This window comes from Zalophus californianus, chromosome 2 (genome assembly GCF_009762305.2).
Source record: "Zalophus californianus isolate mZalCal1 chromosome 2, mZalCal1.pri.v2, whole genome shotgun sequence".
Lineage (NCBI taxonomy): Eukaryota > Metazoa > Chordata > Mammalia > Carnivora > Otariidae > Zalophus > Zalophus californianus.
The window spans coordinates 7,146,032-7,170,282 of record NC_045596.1 but is presented as its reverse complement, the minus strand read 5'-3'; the positions used below and the strand labels follow the sequence as shown (position 1 = coordinate 7,170,282).

General features: G+C 42.5%; 1 protein-coding gene across 1 annotated transcript in view; it reads left to right on the top strand.

Annotated features, from left to right (window-relative positions):
- The window catches only part of CLNK (cytokine dependent hematopoietic cell linker), a 160,599-nt gene extending 138,422 nt beyond the window's left edge, over positions 1–22,177 (top strand). The window contains exons 16-19 of the mRNA XM_027600401.1: positions 5,152–5,285; positions 8,527–8,604; positions 13,039–13,194; positions 19,521–22,177. Of these exons, the coding sequence (XP_027456202.1) occupies positions 5,152–5,285; positions 8,527–8,604; positions 13,039–13,194; positions 19,521–19,667 (515 nt within the window). The 3' untranslated portion in view covers positions 19,668–22,177. The remainder of the gene's footprint in view (positions 1–5,151; positions 5,286–8,526; positions 8,605–13,038; positions 13,195–19,520) is intronic.
- The last annotated feature ends 2,074 nt before the right edge of the window (positions 22,178–24,251 follow it).

Genomic DNA, 24,251 nt, shown 5'->3' with positions numbered 1-24,251 from the left:
GTGTAGGAAGATAAAAAGGCTTGCAGCATCCAGGGGCGAAAGTCTAGGAGCTGAGTGAGGGTTGTGAGAATATGCTGCAGGGAAGCAGAATCTGCGTAGAGAGAATTCCAAAGTCTTAATTTGAAAGACGAAACCATACACAAGTGAAAAATGAAGAGCAATTCAAGATTGGAACAGCCATGTTAGTGAAGCGGATGGCCTTCACAGACATGAGTCCAGCCAAGCACCCCAGGACCAGGAGTATATCATCTGTACTGAGCTCTTGCAGACTGTTCTCCGCTCGTGTCCGAGAAACAGTTGATGAAGGAAACAGCCCAGAATGGACAGGGGAAATGTTTCCAGAGCCTTCAAACACCACTGATTCATTTCTCTTTCAGTCATCAAACATCCACAAAGCACATGGGTTGTATACAGAATCAGGCTGGGCCCTAGGAAGACAGAACAGAGACAGCCCCGCCCTTCAGCTAATCAGTGCTTTCACACCTGCCTCGCTCCGCCATCGGCTTACTGAGCAGGTGTTCATTCTACTAGGTGAAAATTCATTTCTGGATCACCAGGGCATGGCAGAAACTAGATACATAGAAAACCACACAATCCCAGCACTCAGTTTTCAGTCTAGCAGACTCTCTAAGGCTTACTGGTTTTAATTTGAATGCCTGAGCAGAAGAAGTCAGCACTCTTCATGCAGAATAGTGAAATCTACACCTCTGTCAATGGGGATATTATCCTTATTCTACAAATGAGAAAGGAATTTGGGAAATGCTTATTTTTTATAGTTCAGCTACTACTTGATAAACAGACTTGGCTCAATTCCCTAATTAATGAATTCAAGCTAAGCTATTAGGAGTCGGAGAATTCTATACCCAACAATTCTAAAGTCGGGGGCGGGGGGGGTCCACATCACCAGGCAATTCTCGACACCAGCTGGGTGACCTACAGTTCAACTCTATTCTGACACTACATGAGTTCATTAGATCCCACAGGTAAAGTGTTCAATCCCACAAGATTGTGCCCCACCAGCCCATGCCAGATGCCAAGCATATGTCACTTGGGCTTCTGATCAACCAGCTATAGATCCAAGATTCCAACGAACCCCTCCCTAGATTCAATTAACTTGCCAGAATGGCTCACAGAACTCACAGAAACATTTTTCTTGCTGGATTAGCATTTGATTGTAAAAGAACACAACTCAGCCACAGCCAGATGGAAAGGATTCATAGGGCAACATCCTGAACAAAGGGGCTTCTGTCCTCATGGAGTTTGGGGCCCTGTATAATGGCATGCGGAAGCATTCTGGTTCACCAACTTAGAAGCTCTCTGAACCCCATCCTTTGGGGTTTTGGAGAGGCTTCATTACATAAGCAGGATTGATGAAATCACTGGTCCCTGGTGACTGATTCAACCTCCAGCCCCTCTCTTCTTCCCTAGGTCAAGGGGGTGGGACTAAAAGTTCCAACCCTCCAGGCACATGGCTGATTTACCTGTCAACCATCCCTAGGCACTTTCAGAAAGTCACCTCATTAACATAAACTCAGGTGTGGTTGCAAGGGGCTTGTTATAAATATTAAAGTAACTGTGTCATTCTTATCACTTAGGAAATTCCCAAGGTTTTTGTTGTTGTTGTTGTTCTGATAAGACCATGTTTTAATTGCCTATGACAATTCCAAAGGTTTTGGAGCAGCTGTTAACTGACTACAACCAAATACATGTTTCCTCACCACATCACAGAGCCTAAGCAAACGGGTATCAGGACCAAAAAATAAACTGTTTTGATATATTGGAAGATGGTCCAGAAAGGTTTGGCTCTACTCCAAAATTATAACATTAATCTCTAAGCTTCGGATTGTAGATGATCTATGTGCTTTTTGTCTTAAATTTTTGTTTTCTGACGTTTTCTATCAGCATTTTATAAATATTCTTTAAAAGATATGGCTCTTATCTTATAAAATTAATTTTTAAATTGCATGTAAGAGTAACTTCAAATTTACCAATATATATGTATGGATACCTGCTTCAAATAAAATGCTTTTATATAACTTACAAAAGAAAAGTCTAAAACTGTGTTTCTCTTATAATATTAACAACATAAGCAGTGGTGTTTTTTGAGGGATCAGGACAGGTCAAACACCACGCTAACAGCTTTATATACAGAAGAATTTTGAAATATTAGTAATTATTGATATCAATATGATTCTACAACCCATGCCTTTTTTTATTAGGCTGCCCTGCCTCAAATTTTATTGACCACCTACACAGTGTCCTCCTCACAATGTTCTTCTGCTTACTCTGTGTCAATCTCTTCATCAACGTGGCCCTCTGTTCTCCAAGTAGGAGAGTCCTATTTCATGGGGTTATAAAACTAAAATGCAGTTTCATGTAAAATATATATATATATGTATATATGTGTATCTGCATACGTATAAATGTTTGTATATATAACATATATTATACTATGTAATATAATTTCCAAAGATCAGCTGCCATTATTCTAGAACAAAATCAGTTAAATATTTATAGTGGATTATATGCTCAGAATTTCATTCACTCATTAAACAAAGATCCAAAGGGCCTTCAGGGGAAAACAGCACAGCAAAGTTGTTCTGTTTGTTGTTTTGTTCCATTTAACTCATTCTCTGCATAGACTACAAATGCATATAGCTGTTCCCAAATGCTCTTTTTCAAGTCAGACTTTTTAAATATTCAAGCAAGGCACTCAAGAGTTGAAATATAATAAATCAGTTGCCACAATATAATGAAAAATTCATAATCACTGAACACTATTATGTAAACTACACAAACCAAGTGATAGAAAATGCTGATAATGGTTATTTTCTTTTCTCAAGTACACTCACACTTTCGATCCATGTTGAAAAGATAGCGATGGCCATTTCAGTAATAAGTCTCTATGTACCACTTCACTCTAATTTAAAATCAAGTTTTTAAAGTATTTTTGGAAATACTACAAGAGCTCTTTTAGCTTTTTGGTTAGGATTTGCCTAGTATAAAGTCTCCATACTCCCTAAGTGATCACTTCGTCATTATATTTAGGTGTCATTATATTTGCACAAAACTGGAATTTTTAAACTAGTCTGCACCTAATTTTTCAAGGCTTAGCTTAAACTTTTGACATTTATTGTGATTACTAATATTTTAGATCAGTTTTTATATTATTCTGTGACTCCTCTTCACCCTACTTTTTTGGACTATTTCTTTTCCTGACAGATAGTGGGTTCATCTCCTAATTCCCCTCTCTTTCTCCCCCTTGGAAGTTATACATTCCAATTCTATTCACCCATTCATGACCTTTAACATTTTAAATAAAAGCATGCTTGAATTTTAAAAATCTGAGGTTCATAGCCTCTTCCCAAGCAATAGAAGAAACTCAGAATGCCCTAATTCTGATGATATGGATTCTGCACTATTTGAAAATTAAGCTCCTTTACTTATAAAATTTGAAAATCAGAGATGTCTTTAGCATAATTCCTATTTTTAAGGTCATAAATTGGTGGGTGAAGTTAACTTACTATGATGAATGTGATTTAAACTTCAAGCAAACAAACATTTTCCAACAAACGTTTTCATACACGTCATTCATTCCCTATAACAAACCTTCTTAGGCTCCACATTAAAAGCCACAATCCTTGAAACCCTTAAAATAGAATGTAAAATGTTACTCTGTTCTTCTTAGTAAACTTAGAGAAAAATTCAGCTTTTTTATGACAAGAAGCAGAATAAAAACATAAAACCTAAATGCTACAGTAACTAGCATGTAAATATTTGCTATCAGTATTGCGTTTCAAAGTATACTGTCAAAAGTATCTCACTCTTTCAAAGTTCTTACTCAGCTACTAACTAGGCCCATAATTTTAGTTATATTTTTAGACTGAATTAAGACTCTCTAGCTTATAGTTCTGGCTTTATACTAATCGCCTTTCTTCCATGTTATATTATTACTGTCCAGTATTCTACTTTGATATTGTTTTCATACTCTCAAGGCTTTGTGATTTTTATACAGTTAATCCTTGCTTAAAATTACTAACATATTTACAAATATCTTTGCTTAGTATTTCTCCTAACACTTCATTCCTTCCTTGTGGCCTTGATTTCATCCTTTATTAGTGTTTATGAGAATGACGTGCAGTGAAAATATGCTATTTTCATTGAATATAAAGAGAAAACACCATGTCAAAACTTGACAAGCGGTAGTATCTCAAGGTTTAGGTTCCATGTGAACACTAAACCCTTTCAATGAACTTTTTGTATTCTGTTACTTTGAAGTCCATTGGTCTATCTTATTCTTTTAAAGAATCTTCTAACCAGGCATGATTTTGTAATGTCACGCATTGGTCACTTGGAATATTATTCACAGACCTGAGCAGATCTTTCCAATGTTAACACATTTTATAATATTTTTTAATTACATTTGCAAATAACACCACCAGTCTCGTCAGAAAAGTGTGTTGTTATGTAATGGTGGTAGGTACAAGCTTTTCCAAATTCTAGTTTGCACTAGAAAAATCTAATTTTATAACTGGCAACAAATACTGCCAGTTGTTTTCCATAAAGTGACAGGCTTACTTGGTTCATTTTTAATAAAATATCTGCCAACTGCCCAAGTCTGAATAACCATAATTTATCTGTTAGTCATTCTTTTAGGTTAAAAAAAGTGATATTCCATTAAAACAAAAAGTTATTCTTTCAAGTCATAAAAGTAGTGTGTTCTGAGTTGAGAACAAGCTTAGCTTGTTTAAGAAACTGAACAGGGTTCATTATGACCAGAACAGAGCAGACGATGTGGGATGGATGGATAGGTAAGATTATTCCAGGCCTTACTGACAGAAGTAAAACATTTGGATTTTCTTTCAGGTATAAAGGAAACCATGGAAGGATTTTTACCAGGTGGAATAACAAAGTCAGAATTACATTTTGTTAAGATTACTCCAGATGCCCTAGAGAGAGAGAAAGGGGCAAAAGATGAAGCAAGAGAACAATCCAGAGGAGACTGCTTGTCCAGAATGAGATGACAGTAGTGTAGACCAAGAAGGTTGCCCCAGACATAGGAAGGAGTGATGAGTTCCAGCTCCTTGTTGGAGGGAGGTAATCTGAAACAGTAACAAAATCATATTTATATGTGAATTTCCTTTTCCCCAGATCATAAAGAAAGCATGCAGTTTCATCCTCCTCAGAGATGTCAGTCTCCAGCCCGCTTCAGCTCTCAGGAAAATTTGCTTCACCATAAAAACACAAGCTGGAGAAAACCTTTCCCTACGAGGTCTGATGCAAAGGTAAAACAAATACTTCTCTTCAGTGTCTTTCTAGATGAACTTAGCATCGACAGAGAGCTTTGTTGAACAATGCTTAGAAGGAGATCACCATGATTGGCTTTATTTTTTCCCCTTCTGGTTATACATTACTGGTTTTTAATACACTTTACAGTGTTTTGCTATATTTTGTATAGGTCTTTTACCAGTCTTTAATTTGCATATTCTCAGATTCTCCAAGTGGCATTAATTAATCAAAAAAATAGATATATCAAGGCCTGTGTTTTATATACACTAGCTGTTCAATAATCTTTCAGGACTAGCAAGGATTTATATATGGCAATTCTTTTGCCAATAAAAGATCCACCTATCACATACTCCCTTCATTTGAACAGTCCAACAGCTATTTATTGAGCACTTTTATATGCCACAAAACATGCTAGAGGATATGGTCTCTGCCTCAGAGGAGACATAGAGCAGGGAGAGATGCTAATGGATAACAGACGTACTCTTGTTTGTCCTTCATCTATTTCCTGGTCTCTTTCTAAAATATTCACCATCCCTATGATCTTCTTGGATCATGTTGCACTTACATTTACTATGGGGGAGGGTGGGTGTCAAAACTTTCTTTGTAGTTTCAATGCCCTTCCCTCCATTACCTTATAACGTTGATTATTAAAGTCTTTCACTATAAGGCACAGAGGAATATGCTTCTTCTGGGTCTCCATTCCATATCCTCCTATGCGTGGGGTCCTGCTATGGAGCTTGCAAAGCGTTTTAAGCAGAAGCAGAGCATATAAGATATCTCTGGTCCAGTCTTATAATCCCTGTGGTATCCTAAAAGTCTTTTGCTGTCCTTATATTAATTTCTACCTTAATTCTAAAAGAGGTCACATACTCTCAAGTTAGACTTTAGGAAACTTTTGCACATACTTCTGTTATTGTTCCTTTTTATGTACCTGGATTCCTTTTCCTCTGTCATCTTCTTCATGAGCACAGAAATCCCTGAGTTCTAACCAGGTGTCTCTCCAAAGTCACGCCCCTCCCAGAGCCTGGATCCCTTACAGGCATGGGAGAGGCTTGCACTAGATCAGGAGTTCCCTGATGTCAACAATTTCAATGCACCTTACGATCTGTGACCGACCCATGTACTATCAATAATAATGTTTACTTATTAATATTCTTTGACTCTTTTTTTCACTTTGTACCACTGTTGTAAAGAGAAAGCCAGTATTACATGCCATAGATAGGAAGTAACCTTAAAACTAATGGCAACAATCCACTTCTGAGCATATATGCCCCAAAGAAGTGAAGGCAGGGACTCAAGACAGGTTATTTGTACACCCATGTTCATAGCAGCATTTTTCACAATAATGCCAAGACGTGGAAACAATCCAAATGCTCATGCAGGGATTTTATAGATATAATTTCAGTTTGAGATGATGACAAAAGTTTTGGAGATGGACAGTGGTGATGGTTGCAAAACCATGAAAATGTACTCAACGTCACTGCATTATACACTTAAAATGGCTTAAATGGTAAATCTTGTGTTGTGTCTGTTTTACCACATTTTTAAGTTGCTTAAGCTCAAACAAAACAAGGCCATTAAATTGTAGCAAGATCCCACCATTCACTAATGGCTCTCAGCATAAGGATTGCAGGAGAGATTAGAAATGCCAGAGAGTTATTAGGGACATACTAGAACAAAAATGAAACATTCCTCTTGAATTATTCAAAGGACTAGACAAGAGAACTGAAAGGGAGCTACTTCCCCCCCAGGTAATTCAGGATTTAATGCTGTATCTGAGTACCACCTAAACTCACCTGCTGGCACTCATGACTATACCTGGAGAAACACAGGACTATAAAATCTCTAAGTGTCTTCCAGTTTGAACAAGTAAATAAAGTCAGAATTGCTGAAATGCACGATGACTGAGCCCAGCCAAGCCCCTAGACTATCTGAGAGACCCTCCAGAAGCAGCAGATCACTCTGAGCTCTGAAAGCTCCCACTTCTGAGGGGGATGGGGCTCTAAGGCCCCTTTGTTTCTGGAGCCTGTTACGTGGCTTTGCAGGAATAGAGCAGAGCTGGTCCTGCCTCTGGACCTTCCCAAGGGGTTAGGGACTAGGTAGAGGAATTTATTCCAAGGGGGGTGTTAAATAAGAGATGACTTTGATCCCCAACTGGATGGAAGAGAGTAGCAGAGCCAGGAGGGAGGAAAGGGTGAGGTGTGAGGGGGTTTCTAGGCAGCAGGGCTAGCTCATGCCAAGCCTTGAAGCTATGCATGTCCAGAGAACAGCAAGCACATCTGCCTGGCCGGACCCATGTCCTCAGACTGCAGCCAGCGAGGTTGCAGACTTAGGCTGGAGCTAGCTCATGCCTCTCCCAATGGCACTCACATATGACTGGTGGTGTACCCATTGCTAGAAGGATCAGGTATGTGCTGGGAAGACCAGAGACTCAAGACGGAGAGAACAAAGACCTGCTGTCCCATACCTAGCTCTTGCCAGTCCTGTGACAGATGCTGACTCCCTGAGCCTGCACTGTCCTGACGTGCAAACCTCACAGGATTATTATGGGGGTGGACTGGATAATGAATGAAGAATGGCCTTGGAGAGGTTGGACTCATGCAAAGGACTGTTTAATGGTATCATCCTTGGAATCCAGTAAAGGAATTGCAGATTCATGGTACATCTCCCTGACTGCCCTTTCTTCTGTTATGGTGGATTTCATCATCAAAATAAATCAATTGGTATAACAGGGTATCAGGGAGAAAGCCAGATAGACCAGGGTTCGAATCCCAGTTCCACCACATGTGATTTGACGCAAGAGCTATAAAGATGCTCTCGATCTGCACCTCCCCTGCTGGTTTTGCAAGGATTAGGGCCACGCTGGCTTCACAAACAATACACCTCCCACCATAGCTTCAGCAGGTGCAGATTCAGAAAGCACTGGTAGATAGAAGGTTTATTACCCATTTTGAGCATGGTACCAATGGGCCTTTCTTAACAGATGGGAGTGAAATTTCTGGTTACTTTCAGTGACAGACGGACTCTGTCATGCCAGTTTCCTATAATCCCTAAGCTGCAGTTGCTTTTCCTGTGTCCATTTCCAGATCCAGGGATGGAATTTTTGTACTGCGTATTTGCTATCAATCAAACTGTGGTGTGACCCTAGTAGAACAAAAGCATACTTTAGTTAATTAATTGATTAAAGTTAGCACTTCTTTTTGATCCTAAAATTTTCATCATTTACCTGCACCGCAGGATGTCCAGCAGAGTGACTGGTACATCGGAGAACAAAGCCGCAAGGCAGTAGAAGAGGCATTAAGGAAGGAGAACAAGGTAACGCCTTCTAGAGGGCCCATGTCACCCTGTCTGCAGCTGTCTTACGGTTTTCTGCCCATGGGTCCCCCAGCACGTACAGAGCAGTGTGCTTTGACGCACCAGCCTGTATCTCTCAGTGCTCAGGAGGTTGTCATTAAAAGGGGGACTTGGCTGTGTCACTATGAGTCACGGGACTTGCTCTTCTTCCAAAATATCTTTAAGGAGGGCATGTGTTGTGATGAGCACTGGGTGTTATACGCAACTGATGAATTACTGAACCCTACATCTGAAACTAATGATGGTTAATTGAATTAAAAAAATATCTTTAAGCTTAGGTTTCTTTATTGATTAAATGAACACAGTAAAATCAACCCTAAGGAACTATTTTGGAGATCATATGTGGAAGCTGAGGTCTGAATGGAGGTCACCATGGAAGATGCCTTCCTTCTGCTTTCTTCCAAGGTCATCTCATTATTAAAGGTCTGCATACAGTACGGGCAGGTCTTCATCTCTCCTGTCTTCAGGAAAGGTGCAGGGATCATGAACGCTGTCACAGTCAGGGTATGATAGGTTTCTGTAGTAACTACCGCAAGATCTCAGTTGCTTAGCATAGCAAAACGTTCTTGCTTGCGCTCCATGGGCTAGAAAGGTTTGGGTGCTGGTGGAGACCCCTTCTCCATGTGTGCTCACTCCAGTCACACACTGGCTCTTACCACATGCTCTCGAAAGTAACACTCATCCCTGCTCACATTTCATTGGCCGAAGCGATTCACATGGCCAGGCCTAAGTCCCGAGGGGGTGGGGAAGGACAAACCTACCATCTGACCAGAAGGAGAAAAGAAGTGAAATACTTGGGATCAGATCAAATGACTACTAGAACCACCATCACAAACAGCAAACAGTTATTAAATAACTACTCGTCGATGAGCAGAGAGCTCTACTAGGCTGTGAGAAATCTCTCAGAAGTGATAGAAAGGTTCTCAAGACTGTTGGAGCATCAAAACCTCTCCTCAGCTAACAAGTGCGATGTTTATTGTTGAATGAAGAGATACAAAAATGGATGAGTGAGTTAATTAGTAAACGGGTGGATAAATGATAGGTCCCCAATAAATTTTAATAAAATGTAGCTCTCAGAATTGATACTGTAAAATTAAATAAGACAAATTATATGTAAGTTTCTAGGGTAAATTGGATAATGCCCCCTGACAAGAAACCCACATCCTAAACCCCAGACCTTGTGAATATACCACCTTACTTGGGAAAAGGGCTTTGCATATGTGATTAAATTAAGAATCTTGAGATGGGGACAGTATCTTGTATTATCTGAGTGGATTCAATGTAATCACAAGAATCCTTATAAGAGGAAGGCAGGAACGTCAGTCAGACATGGGGGCCATAAGTCAAGGACCCCTGGCAGCCTCTAGAAGCCAAAAAAGGCAAGGAAATGCATTCTTCCCAAGGGCCTCCGGAAGGAACCCAGCCCTGTGACCCCTTGATTTTAGCCCAGTCAAACCCATATCAGAACTCAGTCTCCAGAACCACAGGAGAATAAATCTGCGCTTTAGTCTGCGAAGTTCATGGTGACTTGTTCCAGCAGCAGGAGGAAATTAATACAGTTGCTAACAAAGGATCTTGAGCATATTAGAAGTCAATGCAACGATCTCATTCTCTAGATGAGGAACCTGAGGCTAAATCAAGGTCTCGGTCATAAAGAGGAAAAGTGGAAAAAGTGGCAGAACCTATACTCAAGATCAGGGCTCTTTTTACAAAACCACAACTGCTCTAGTAGCCATCACAGTTCTTTACATTCCAGTGGGGAGCCTCAGGTGGCTAGCTGATGCCTTGCCGACAGGACCCTTCCTGCCCCCTCCCCGGGGAACCCCACCTGAGCAGACCTCTCCTTGTAGATGGGGGAGTACAGTACCAGCTCCAACCGTGCCTCCTACTCCTGGTTAATCAGTACCCAATGAGCCACTGCACTCTCTGAGCCCGTCTGCCAACACAGAAATTACTCTTAGCAGACCTGCTTCCCGGAGCCGCTGTGGGGATGGTGCTAGAATTCCAGAGCAATGTATATATCCCACAGTGTCCTTCCAGCAACATTTGGGCACTCAGTAGAGGCTCCTTTTGCCACCACTCTCTGTGCCTGTTTCTGTCCCCTCCCACAAAAGCACTGATGAAACAGCATCTCAGTGGCATGACTTCATCTTTTCCTATTCTGTTTGTCTCAGTTGTGTCAAAACATGTTTCCAGTTAAGGAAAGATAATTTCATTTAAATTGCAGGATCGCCCAGATTCGTGATGACAAACTCACTGCAGAGGTTAAGATGATGAATCCAAAAATTGGTTCCGTGTCTTGGTGTCCTCTCCCTTTCTGATCTCAGGCAATGTTCTGTGCTTGAATCCTAGGGCGTCAATTATGGCTGAATGTTTTAGGTAGAACGAGTTCCAGAAAATTCCTTAATCCCACTTTATGTACTCAGAGACTGATATATTTAAAGGGCAAGAACTTGGGCTTGACTTTTAGGTAATCTACTAACTAGCCGTGATGCGTTAGTGGATTCACTTAAGCAATTAGACCCTGGGCGCCTGGGTGGCTCAGTTGGTTAAGCGACTGCCTTCGGCTCAGGTCATGATCCTGGAGTCCCGGGATCGAGTCCCACATAGGGCTCCCTGCTCAGCGGGGAGTCTGCTTCTCCCTCTGACGCTCTTCCCTCTCATGCTCTCTATCTCTCATTCTCTCTCTCTCAAATAAATAAAATCTTTAAAAAAAAAAAAAAAAAAAAAAGCAATTAGACCCTACTTCCCTTACCTGTAAAATGGGGATACAATAATTTCTCAAATTTTATGTAAACATCACATGAAATAATGTGTGTAAAATGCTTAGCATCTTTTTTTAAAGATTGTATTTATTTGAGAGAGAGAGAGAGAGAGAGAGAGAGCACAAGCAGGAGGGAGGGGTGGGGGGAGAAGCAGACTCCCCATTCAGCGGGGAGCCTAATGAGGGGCTCGATTCCAGGACCCTGAGATCATGACCTGAGCCAAAGGCAAACGCTTGACCAAGTGAGCCACCCAGGCGCCTCCAAAATGCTTAGCATCTTGAGAACAAGTCTCAATAAACCTTAGCTACCAGAATTATCATGTCACTACAGTTTCTTAGTGTTATTTATAAACTTAATATATTTATAGTATTATTGTATTATAACCATTATCTATATCTATAACTATAAATATTAGTTATGCACAAGTTATATATAGATATACAGATATATATAAGAGTTATATATAGATATACAGATATACAGTCTATATGGAGATAAGTATATGTGACAATTAATTATAAACATAAATTATTATATATAATATCAATCTGTAAAAAATAGTAAGTCCTGCACACATCTAATTAGATCTATTCTAATAGATCATTTACAACGATCTATACAAGAATCTATGCAATTACAGTTACAGATTTTTCAGTATTTTCATCATATAAAAGACAATGTAGCCACACAACCATCCTTGCAGGTGTGTTTCTATTTAGGAGAATCCAGGACAATCACTCCACTTCCTAGGCGTTTATGACCAGACCTCCAGCGAGCTATTCCCCAGGGTGGGCCTGATGCCTGCAGCCTGCCTCTTCACAGCCCTCAAGTCATCCCACACTGTTGAAACCCTCCATCTCCTCTCCTGGCCCCTGTCACACTGAAGCTTCTGGGTTTCCTTCTTAATCCCTCTTCTGTCTCCTCTTTCTTCCCCTGCACCCGCCTTCCCCTCACAGGAGGCTATGTTAGCCCCTCCCCCCATGTCTGCTCATGCTGCTATCAATGACTGAAGCCCCATGTTTTCGGGGGGGACCCTAGCCCTATATTAACACCTCCCCACTCAGAGTCTCCATGTATTATGCTAAAAGCCTCTCCTGCTAAAGCCTGCAGTGGCTCCCACTGACTCTAGAATAACACCGGCGCACCAGGCAGAATAGGATATATGCGACCATGGGCAGGTGAAGGTAGCACCCCCAGGAGGGGCGGTGAAGGGCTACTCCCCGCAGATGAGGTGGCCTGTGTGAAAGCCGAGAGCCCAGAAGCAGGACGGTAGGAAACAGGGACTTGGCTGGAGCCAGGATGCAGGAAACAAAACCCCAAGACAGGCTGGAGCACTTATCCACGAACATCATGCTATGGTTGTAGGCATGACATTGAGGCCAGTGGGGGATGGTGGAAGATTTGGGAGAAGGGGATGTCCTGATCTGACTGGTACACTCTTTAGAAAGTAACAAGAACCCTTACAAATGCCGACCCTCAAATACTCACTGAATTAAACTGCACGAAGAACTGCTTTGCCAACAAGCAAGCCATGTGGGAACGTGGCACACACAAGTGTCACTACGGCCAACACTGGCAGGCTTGGGAGGCTGGCATGCCTGAGACAAGACCTTTCTTCCTTCTGCTTCAGGACGGCACTTTCTTGGTCCGAGACTGCTCCACGAAATCCAGGGCAGAACCCTACGTGCTGGTGGTGTTTTATGGGAACAAAGTCTACAATGTGAAAATCCGTTTCCTGGAGAAGAATCAGCAGTTTGCCCTGGGGACAGGACTGAGGGGAGATGAGGTGGGTATAACCTGTCAGCTTCCCTTTTCCAGACCAAAGGCAACAAGGGGAGATGTTGCGGGCGGGGCGGGGCGGGGAATGCTGGCCAAGTCATCTGTCTTATCCCCATGACTCCTGGGGGAGGAGAAAAGAGCGCCGCCCTAGAGGTGGAGACTAATTCCCTTCCAGCCCCTTCTACAAGCATCCCTGCCCACCTCACGCTTCAGCTCATGAGCCCCAGCCAATCCTGACCATTCCATGTACCCTCCACGTGGCTCTGCCCATTAAAGGAAAGTCATTCTGCGGGACAACATTGAAGTTCTGCCTCCCGGGAGGTCTCCCCTGAAGCCCCAGCTAGTGTTAACACCACATTCCTTCCCTGCCCCCACACCAAACTCCCACGGCACGCTTTCCTCACCACACCTGCTGGCATTAGGAACCCTTAGGTTTGTGTCTCCAAATTGAATGTGAGCTCAAGTACAGCATTCAGTGCCATGTTGAGCATGCCCATCCTCAGTACAGAGCTGCTGATAGTCAGCTAGGTGAGAGAATCCATCAGTTAAGGCATTCATGAACAACTGCATAAAGACAAAGGAGGAAGGAAACTGATTTTCACTGAATGTGCTTATGGTAGGCCTGGTCTCTCTGCATCACCTCACGTGAACCCTCAATTACGCCTTCCCGTAACAATTGCTCCAACCTTAGATATAGGGAAACTGAGGGTCAGAAAGTTACGTAAATGGCTAGAGACACACAAGTAGAAAGTGAGAGGGTGAGGAGAAGCTACTCCTTCAACTCTTCTTAAAGGAAAGTTGGAAGGGAAGGGTAGGGGTCAAGTTCTGCATCACCATTTACTAAGTATGTGAGCTCAGGCCAGTCACTTAACGTCTCTGGGCTTTAGTTTCGTCAAATGTAATATTCTTTTCTTGTCTGGACTTCTCTAATTCAGTAATTCTCATTTAGCATCTCCAGACCTCAATGTTCTTCAGTAGAGATTAAAATGAAGAACATGGCCAGGGCTGCCACAGCGCATCGGGTAGGTGCGTATGTGAGAATCCCAACAGCTGCCGCGTGGAGACTCCAGCTTAAACCCAGTGTCTGACCCCGAGTCCCTTCAGAGAATCGCTCATGGCTGGAGAGGTGTGGTCGGCACTGGCCTTTGTGAGAGCCTGGGAAAGTCTGGCCATAAATGAGAGCATGAGTAGATACATAGATTAATACATAAATCTGCTAAATGCAGCCATACCAAGAGAGGATGATAGCAAAGCTAAAGGGAAGTAGCCAATTTTCCTCTTTGTGATGAGGATTAGTGATGTAACAAACGTAACGTACTCCGAGCCAGCCTGAGACTTAGCAAGCCCATGGTAAATGTGAGTTATTATATTTTCATTTTTATTCCTGAGTCACTGTAATAACGGGTACAGTTCCGGCTCAGTCCCCCTCTATCCTTTCTAGCTTCTTCCAGCTCCTGTTCTTTAAAAAAGTTGTATATGACTTCTAAATGCTCAGGATACACAGCAAGTGGAAATCACGCACCCTGACACACGGAGCTTCTGCAAAATGCTGTGTCATTTGCTCCCTGACCTGGACCTCAAAAAACCTCAGGGAAGGATGCATTATGGAGCCCCTTTTACCAGCAAGGACACAACCCTAAAGAGGTCACAGCTTTTCCCCCGCTGCATGCCACACTTTGGTCTTCTCATAAAAGAGGAGACAGCGACTCTTACTCTGGGATGGCATCCCAATAGCGTTTAATCAGATCGTCAGCCAGTTCCCCGCCTCAAGAGGGAAGCACTTGCCATCTGTGACAGCCAAGATATAGACCATCAGCTTCCAGGTGAGCTGCTCTAATTATCGTCACCAAGGACCCCTTAAGGATTCAAATGCCTATTTTAAGAAAACCCTTTTTGGATATTCCGGAGTTTTCTCCTCCCACGCATTATCCCCCCAAGCAAGTCTCCTTTTTTCCTATTTAACACTTGCGTGTTTGCTGTGCACAGGACCTGTCCTTCGCAGTTAACAATTACTAATTAACTTGATCGATTTCATCCTTCCTAGCAACCCTGCAGCTTCGGTGCCACCAAATTTCCAACTAACAGTGACACTGAGACACAAATTAAGTAACTGTTAAGTAACAGGACCCCAGTAACATCAGGTACAGAGCAAGGCTGGGCTTCATTTCTCATTCTGCAAAAATATTCATATGGTCTCGGATAACATCATGACCAAATGCGAACAATCACCAGCCTGCATGAAAACCGTCCAGAACGTGGGGTGAAAGAGAGTTAACGCTTTCGCGACGCTTACTATGCACCAGGCACTGGGTGAGAAATTACACTTCACAACTGTCTATTTTCCTGCCTTACGAGCCAGGTGCTGGTGCACAGCTGGGACAGTGTAGCTTGCTCTCAGCTCCCTCCTGCCCCTCACCAGGCATGCGAGTGCCCGCTTGGCTAGGGAAGATGCTCCCAGCTTTACAAAAGGGAGAGAGAATTTACAGTAAGGCTCTGCTGAGTGCAAGCCAGCGCCAGCTACTTCATCTGGGGCTTGAATAAAGAAATAGCGTCTTAGTTTGACGCTGCAGGAGAAAGGTAATGAGATACAGAGCTGTCAAGGATAATTTTGATTTTGTGGGGCTTTTTGGCTGCCTTGCAAACTTGAGAAATTTAACCACACATCCAAAGCAACGACACCTATCAGATGAGGTGAGGTAAATACAGTCATAGAGGCTCAGACACACAGAGACAGGTGCTTAGTGAGGATGGGTTTCCATCGGAAATGATTCCCGAGAGCCTCTGCATTGGGTTTGTGCACCCAGGCACAAGTGAGGGGGCAGCTACCCCAGAACATGGGGGTGGCAGGGGATGTCTGGATGAGGCCCCTGGAAGGCGAGCATGCCAACACCTCCCCAGGCAGAGAAGGCGAGCAAACCCACCCACATCTGCCAAGAATAAGCCTGGGAAGGTCCGTTTTGCTGCATATTTAGGTATTTGGGTCATCCTGTTAGCCACGTGGCTAGAAACTCATGTCTGAATTCAGATTTAGGAAAGACCCAGTGTCTTCATTCCCTGGGGCCTATAACAAAGCACCACAAACTTGGTGGCTTCAAACATCAGAAATGTCTTTGGCCAAGTTATTGGTCAAGCATTCATTTTACGCCTACACTATGCTAGACTTCATGCTCCATTCTGGGGACACAGAGTCCCTGCCGTCCAGGGACTACCCTGCTCATCTGTGCCTATCGATGCATGCACCTGAGCAGGGGTGAGACTGGAAATATTTAGCAGCTGCTAGAACACCAGCCCTGGCACGAGAAGCACCTGCCATTAGTAACCCGCAGAGATTCACCTGCTGCCAGGCATTAACCTGAGTCCGAGTTCAGAAACCACGTGTGTCAACGTTTCTCTGAAACCTCATTAGAAAGGAGCAATTTCCATCATCAGACCTTTCCTTGTCCTGCAAATGGTATGATAAGTGACCGAAAATTATGATAAACATTCACTTAATAAATGTTAAAGACTAGTGAGCAGAGATAAACAATGAACCCACGAGCTCACCGCTTCTCACTTCCCCTGCCCACTTCTCTCTTCTCTTCTTTCGCTCCTATGCATGCACCCAGACAGATTTCTTTACCCTTCTGGCAAGCAAATCATTGCCTACCATTGGTATTTAGGGCAAACGCAAAAGGTTTAAAGAAATTTTAAGATCTAATATTCGGATGACATTTGCTGCCCTCCTGGAAAAATCATTTAATATGAAACTAAGAGCTTCATTATAATATTTTTTAAAAGTCTTTAGGGTAATAATATATCATTTGTGGGCCTATCACTAGAAGGGCATAATCAGAAATGACAGTAATGATTTATCGCTCCTGCCTCACTTGCTTCCTACCACTTATTAAAATTACAATTTCCTGTAAAATGGCATCCATGCAGTAGTTATTAAAACAGTTAATACTGAACCCATTATTTCAAGACCATCCTGAAGATAACAGGAATGAGAAGAGGAATCATGCATTTTCCTTCTGAAGATGAAGATCACCGAAGAGGCTTTCCTCTGTGCCACGTGGGTTAGCCAATTTTGCAGAAGAGTTCCACGTGAGAAGTTTCTTTTCATTACTCACTTTTAGTTTTGTCAAGTATGGAAAAAGAGAAAGAAAACTCTGTTCTTAGTTTATAACTGGAAATGAAATACAAAAAAAAAAAAAAAGCCTTCCTGAAGGTGTACAATGATCATCTATAAACTTCTCCAGTGATTTCATTGCTCTTTGTTCTTGGCAAAGCCAAAAGGGATGAGGTCATGGTAATGAGACATTTATTGAGCACTCACCGTATACCAAGCTGTCTTCTAAATGTTGAGTATATGTCAATTCAATTAATCCTCACAAGCGCCCTCAGAGGTGGGTCCTGATAATACTTACCATCGTGTTCATAGATAGAGAAACTGAAACAGAGAGTGTGAGAAACCTGCCAAAGGTCACACAGCTACTGAGTGGGAGAGCCTAGTTCAGAACTCAGGCACTTGGTCCCCAAAGGCCCTTCACGTACGACTTCTCTAACACAGCACTTGCTTTCTGCATGGCACAAAAGGGAAACCACCATACCTTAGCATCAGGTAGGAACTAGTATTTATCATATACCTATTAGGGGTGGACAGACAGGTTATCTCCTTGAAACCAGATCTAGTAACAGGTGCAGAGGGGCAAGTCACAGACTCAAGCAGGTCTGTTTTAGTGTGAAAAGACAGAACCCATGTCAGATGAGCTTGGGTGGGAACAAGGGGGAAGCTTGTGGACTCAGTCTTCAGGATGGGCAGAAATGGAGTGGATCCAAGGACTGGTCCATGTCAGGAGATTAGTCATTCCCTGACCCTTTCCCTGAGTCTTTTCCCCAGTGTGGTGCCTCTTTGCCTTCCCACCCTCCTCCAGTGGCCCCTTTGTCTTCAGACCCTCCACCATGGCGGTTACAGGTCTCTAGCTTTTCAACTCAGGGCTCCCCTGAGGAAAAGGAGTTCCCTCCCAGTAGCCACATGCAGCCCCAAGGGAAGGTCCGTGGGTAGCCTGGTGATGTTCTTGAGTTCCAAGTTAATTAACTTCAGAGCACGTTATCCCTAAATGAAATTACCTCTTTGTAGAGGAAGTTGTTTTCCGTCTGTCCCAACCAGAATGTAATCTGCACGAGGCCAGGCACCGTGACAATTCCATTCCCTGTTGGAGATCCTGAAGGCCTGCAACTGTGTCTGTGCTGGGACGCACTGGGCAGAGGGAGGATTCACACTAGAGGAGCATCAGAGGCTTCCCTGCCAGGGCTCCCTCCCTTCAGGCTGTGTCCTCTCTCCTAGTCTGTTGGAACCCAGGGTCATAAGCCGTAGGCACGTTGTAGAAGGGAAAGAGCAGAAGCCTCCTGTCCAGAAAAACCAGGTTGCATTCCTGGTTGTGGCCCCCTGGCTGTGTGACCTCCAAGCAGGTCAGGCCATGTCTCTGAGCTGCAGTTTCTGTAGCTCTTCCATGAAGGCCATTCCCCCTGCCCTGCTCACCTCCCAGGGCTGAGGCCGAGGAGGATCAACATTGTCTTAAAGTGCGCGAGGCAAGCTGAGTGAGCTCTTCCTACTCACCCTGCAGGATTTCCTTTGAGGACACATCCAAACTCAGCTCATCAGAATCACCATCTGGACCCTCGTGTCCTCAACACCTGCCTTTGTTCATGCTTTTAGAATCCTTAAACCCCCTTGTCCCTTATCTAGAATCACCCAGAAGGTATAGCCCGTTTTGAGTCTGCATCTTCGGCAAAGCATGTCCTGATTCCCCAAACTTGAAATAATCTCACCGTCCATCCAATCGCCACGGCCCTTCATCTGTGCATCTCCAGAAACATCAAAGTAAAGATCTGCTGTCACCTCATTATTTCACAAGAAACCCAGGGAAGGAAATGACATTGGTTAAGAACTGCCAGCACCTTGTGGCCGGCTCTGTTCCTTCTGATGACCCCAGGACTCCCTGGAACACAGGGGTTTCCGGGAGCGGAGCTCGCTGCAGGCCTTCCCACCAATTCACTCAGTGAAGGCCGAGCCCTGACCTGCTCACTTTTGGTCTCCCCAACCACCTTACTCTCCCATGTTAACTTAATATTTATATCACTCATTCTTCAAGAGCTGGCTTTCCACTTTCTTTTTTTAAAATCACTTTCTGACACACCTTCACAATTCGGAAAAAATAAAAATAAAAAAAAAAAACAATGTTAAGTGAGTTAACTTCTTCCCTAAGGAAAATGAAGCATCTTTTTCTGTGCTTTAACCCACTGACAAAAAAGATATTTAAATTTTCATTAACTTTCTTTTCTGTGTTTCAGAAGTTTAATTCAGTGGAAGACATCATTGAACACTACAAGTATTTCCCCATCGTACTAATTGATGGGAAAGACAAAACCGGAATCCACAGGGAGCAATGCTACCTGACTCAGCCCCTCCCCCTCAGCAGGTGCGTCTCACCTTGGTAGTCGGGAGTTTGGTTTTCTCTGCAGTTCACTGGATCCAAGACCTCTACCCACTTTTCATTTATTTCAAAAGACGATTTTTCTGTGGCTTCGAGGGATCACTTCTTTGACTTCGGAGAAAAGGGAAACCTTCTATAATGGAAATTGGAAAATCGATCTCGGTTTTGAAAGTTCAAACCACAGAAGAAATATTGATAAGAAGCAAAAATAAAAGCAGGCTTTTAAAAAATATCTTCTAAAGAGAAAACCATAAACGTGGTCGCCATGCTTCCAGGTGAGAAATAAAGGTGAGGAGAAGCTTTGCTTAGATGTTTGCAGCTAGCACGGGACAAATCTATGTGAGACTCCCGAATCTATGCTCTTTATAGGACCTGGTCCTGCCTTCATTTCAGAAGCGGTAGGACCTTGTGAAGGTACAATGTTTTTGAGATTCCTTATGCTGAAGACGTTGGTGAATGTAAGCTCTATTTTATTTGTAATCCTGGAAACTCAACCGTAGAGAAGGAATGTAGCAGAAAAGGAGAGTGTTTGCAAATATCACCCATAAGACAGAAATCAAAACGCTTTTACTCCAGGGGTGAAAGGGCCATGGGCCCAGTCTCCAGGACTCTGTTTGGAGTGGCTTTAAGACAAACGGAATTAGCAGATTCGTAGTAAGGGAGTAAGCCTAAGTCTGAGAGAAAGTAATTTTTTTTTAATTCCAATTATGGACTTCCCTTCAAAGGAAGAGAAGTGTCCTCAGATTAGTGCCACTTTGAAGGAACATTGCACGCCCCCTGATACTGTCCCCTCCTAAAGCTAAGAGGATATTATTTTATTACTATTTTACAATACAAATGAGGAATAAGAGGCTCAAAGAGGTTACTGGTCTCACTCGATGTAAGAAGGGAGCCCCCATCTTTATGCATTTTGCCTGGCTCCATCCAAGCACACCTTCCCAGGTACATTTCCCTGTGGAATTTTACCATCAGGTTGAAAAGCTGAATTAAAGAGAGAGACACCATTTGAAAACAGATTTCCCCGCATTGAAAAATATAAATAAATAAACTCTTTAGTGGAGTACGTTTAAAAAAAAAGAGAGAGAGAGAGAGAGAGAGAGTTCTGGTTGAAATCAATCTACAAAATGACTTCAAATGTTACCAAAGTCTATACATGAAATTTACGGAATATTTACACAAGAGTAGCTTTAAGGCAGAAGTAAAATGAAAATAGATTTAGAAGGGGAGAGATGACAATGGGAACCTTGCTCAGGATTATCTCATCTAAAATAGCAGCCACGGACTGCTCTGAGAGGAACTCTGAGAGTCTACCTACCAACCGGAAAACCGTCCAGGCTCAGCTTTCTCAAGATCAGTGGGAAATTATGCCTCTAAGTCAGGTCAGGAGCCTTAGATGAAGCTCTTTGTCAGTGAGAGCTCCAGATACCCCACTGAGCCTCCCTTCCAGCGCACCTGCACGGGGTAACATAGGGACCAAGAGGTGAGCGTGTCCAAACTGCGGCTTGGCTACTAAGGAGCGTACTGCTCAGAGCTGAAGGCAGTATGGTGGCTGGACTTGGGCAGACCCAGGCCGGTGTGGAAAAAGACCGCAGAGGCCCCAGCTCTAGCTCAGGAAGAATCTGAGCCTCCCTCTACAAAGCTATCGGGAGATGCCTGGGACCTCTGATTCACTTGTTCTCACCATTCAACACTGTGTGCTCAAGAAATGTCTGAGTCTCCTCAAGCACTAGCGTTGTTAAAACGGATGAGCATCAGCTGGTGGCTGGCATTTATGAGGCTTATGTTTTTCAAAATGTTTTATTCATAAATGCCTGACATGATGGGGAGAGGAAAAGGAGGCAGAAATCAACCATCTTAAAATAAAAAGCCCACCATGCTTATCCATAATGAAAATCTCTGGAAAGAAAGACAGAATTCAAAATATTGACGGGGTTGTTTTTTAGATGATTAGGGTTTGAGGGACCATGTTAGCTGGGTCTTCTGGAACTCAGATGCCCAAGACAGGAGTCAGAAGTGCAAACATTTGTTACAGGTAATGCCTGAGAAAGATAAGGGGTGAAGGGAAGCAATAAGACTAGGCAGGGAGAGCCTTCGGGCTGTGACGTGGTCCCCTATGAGAGGAGAGAGAGAAGGAGGGAGATGGGGGTAAGAAAACCATCCAGCTGAGATGCAGCTCTGGGAGACTCCTGGCCAGCTCGCTGGTATGATCCAGAGCAAAGATTGCTCATAGAGGATAGAGTCCCATGTGAGGCAGAAATGACTAGGTCTTCGTACACACAACAGCATGTAAGTCATTCCCAGAGACCGCCCAGGGAAAACACAACCTTCAGATGCTGGGGGAGATCCAGAAGCTGCTGCAGAGGAAGGCTGTCAGATAACCCACTCATCAGCAAGTTCCACTTTCAAGGGAGAGCCAAGTGGCCCACCACCATGCCCGCCACAGAGACTCTTGTTTCCAGTGTTGATTGTAATAAGGACATACTGCTTATAAATATTACTGAAGAATAAGGATATACATACACATAACTGTACTTGATTGTACAACTGTACAATATATATACATATACATAATTGTACCTGATTCTCACAACAGTTCTGTAAAAAGGCAGGACAGGTCTTCTGAACCCACTGTATGATTGAGGACACTGTGTCTCCTTGGCCCAAATCCTATGATGACATAGTCATGGCTGAACCAACGTCTTCAGACACAATTCTATTCAGTGTCTAGCTGCTTATTGGATCTGTAATTGAAAAAGTTCAGTGACTTGGGTTTGGCTTGCCCAAATTCCAAAGGGCTTAATCCCTCTTCAACTAGTATTTCATTTTCAGTGTAAAAGTGTCACTTGATCCCTAGCCGCCAGAGTAGTGAAATCTTAGCTTTATCTGATTATAGCATCTATGCATTCAATACATTTCCTGTTGACTAAATAACTATCATTCTGAATCAATTTATATCTTCCTCATCTTTAACAATACCTTGCTATGAGCACTTGCTTCTATATGCATATGCATTCATTGCTAGGCACTCTTGAGGACGTTGGAATTACAGTGATGAATTAAGTGGGAGAAACAGACCATTAAAAAGCACCCAATAAATAAGATAATCTACTTTATCACTGAGTGCTTGTCAGTGAGGTCAATATTAGACATTTTGATGAAGCTTATTTGAGATGGTTTTTAAAAGCTCTGTACCAGAAAATTTTTAATTTTTCCAAATTTACTTAATGGAAAATTCCCTCACTTGGGTATATGTGTGGGGGAGAGGATGTGGGTGTGTGAGTGTGTTTGACACATTGTAGCTGAAATCCGTTAAATTTTCTGTGCTAACGACCAGAAAGGAACCAAATTTTATCCCATTTTCAAACTTAACCCATTGCCATGTATATGTACACATAAACACATTTTTTAAGATGGCCTGTATCATAGACTAGCATATTTGTGCATCCATTTTTGTATACTAATGTTTGTTCTAACTAACATTCACTTTCTTTTGAACATTCATGATTTATAGCTGTGCTAAAAAAATGAAATCAAATATGTAATTGAATGTCATAATATCTCTGTAATTGAGTATTAAAGAAAGGAATTCAAAATGTAGTTTAATTTTGTTCATTTCATGCCCTATTAGCCTTAAAGTCCTTCTGAAATCATAGTTAGGATAAACTTATGATAAAATTTCCGGAACAATTTTTGACATATGAGCATTAGCCCATGCTAGATTTGGGGAATAAAGATGAAAAGACCTAATCCTTGTGATTGAGGGTTAAGCGTCTGGCAAGCAAGATACGCATGCAATTAAAATCATGCAACAGAGAATAATAGATTTGCTAATTCTCTCCCTTGTGCCACCATCGCATTGGTAGGCAGAAATGGTTGTGTGGGGAGGATGCAGTGAGGGAGACCTACCCAGAGGAGATGTTCAAGCAAAGAGTTGAAGGATACCCCTAGAACCCAAGCTTTAGAGGTACAAATATTTTGTCAATCTATTTCTGAATGCTCTTATCTTTAGGGCTTTATTCTCAGCCATTCTTGTCACCAGTCAAGCAATGACTCCCTAGTGAATGGGTATGTGAACACAACAGAAGTGGCATCCATGGGAAAGGACAGATGATTAATCAAGTGGTTCTGGGGAAACTGGCTCACCATATGGAAAAGACATACAATTATGTCCCTACGTCAAATCATATACAAAAATAAATTCACCACGGATCCAATAGCTAAAAGTGAAAAGAAAACTTTAAGTTGAATCTTATATTTTCTTCTAATAATTTCTATGATTTGGGAATAGGAAAAGAGTTCCTAAACCACATGGAAACATGAATTTCATATTTCTTCCTTAAAGTCCTTCTGAAATCATAGTTAGGATAAACTTATGACAAAATTTGACATAGGAGCATTAGCCCATGCTAGATTTGGGGAATAAAGATGAAAAGACCCAATCCTTGTGACTGAGGGTTAAGCGTCTGGCAAGCAAGATACACATGCAATTAAAATCATGCAACACAGAATATTGAATCTTGGATCACTACATCAAAAACTAATGATGCCTTGTATGGTGACTAACATAATAAAATTAAATTCAATTAAA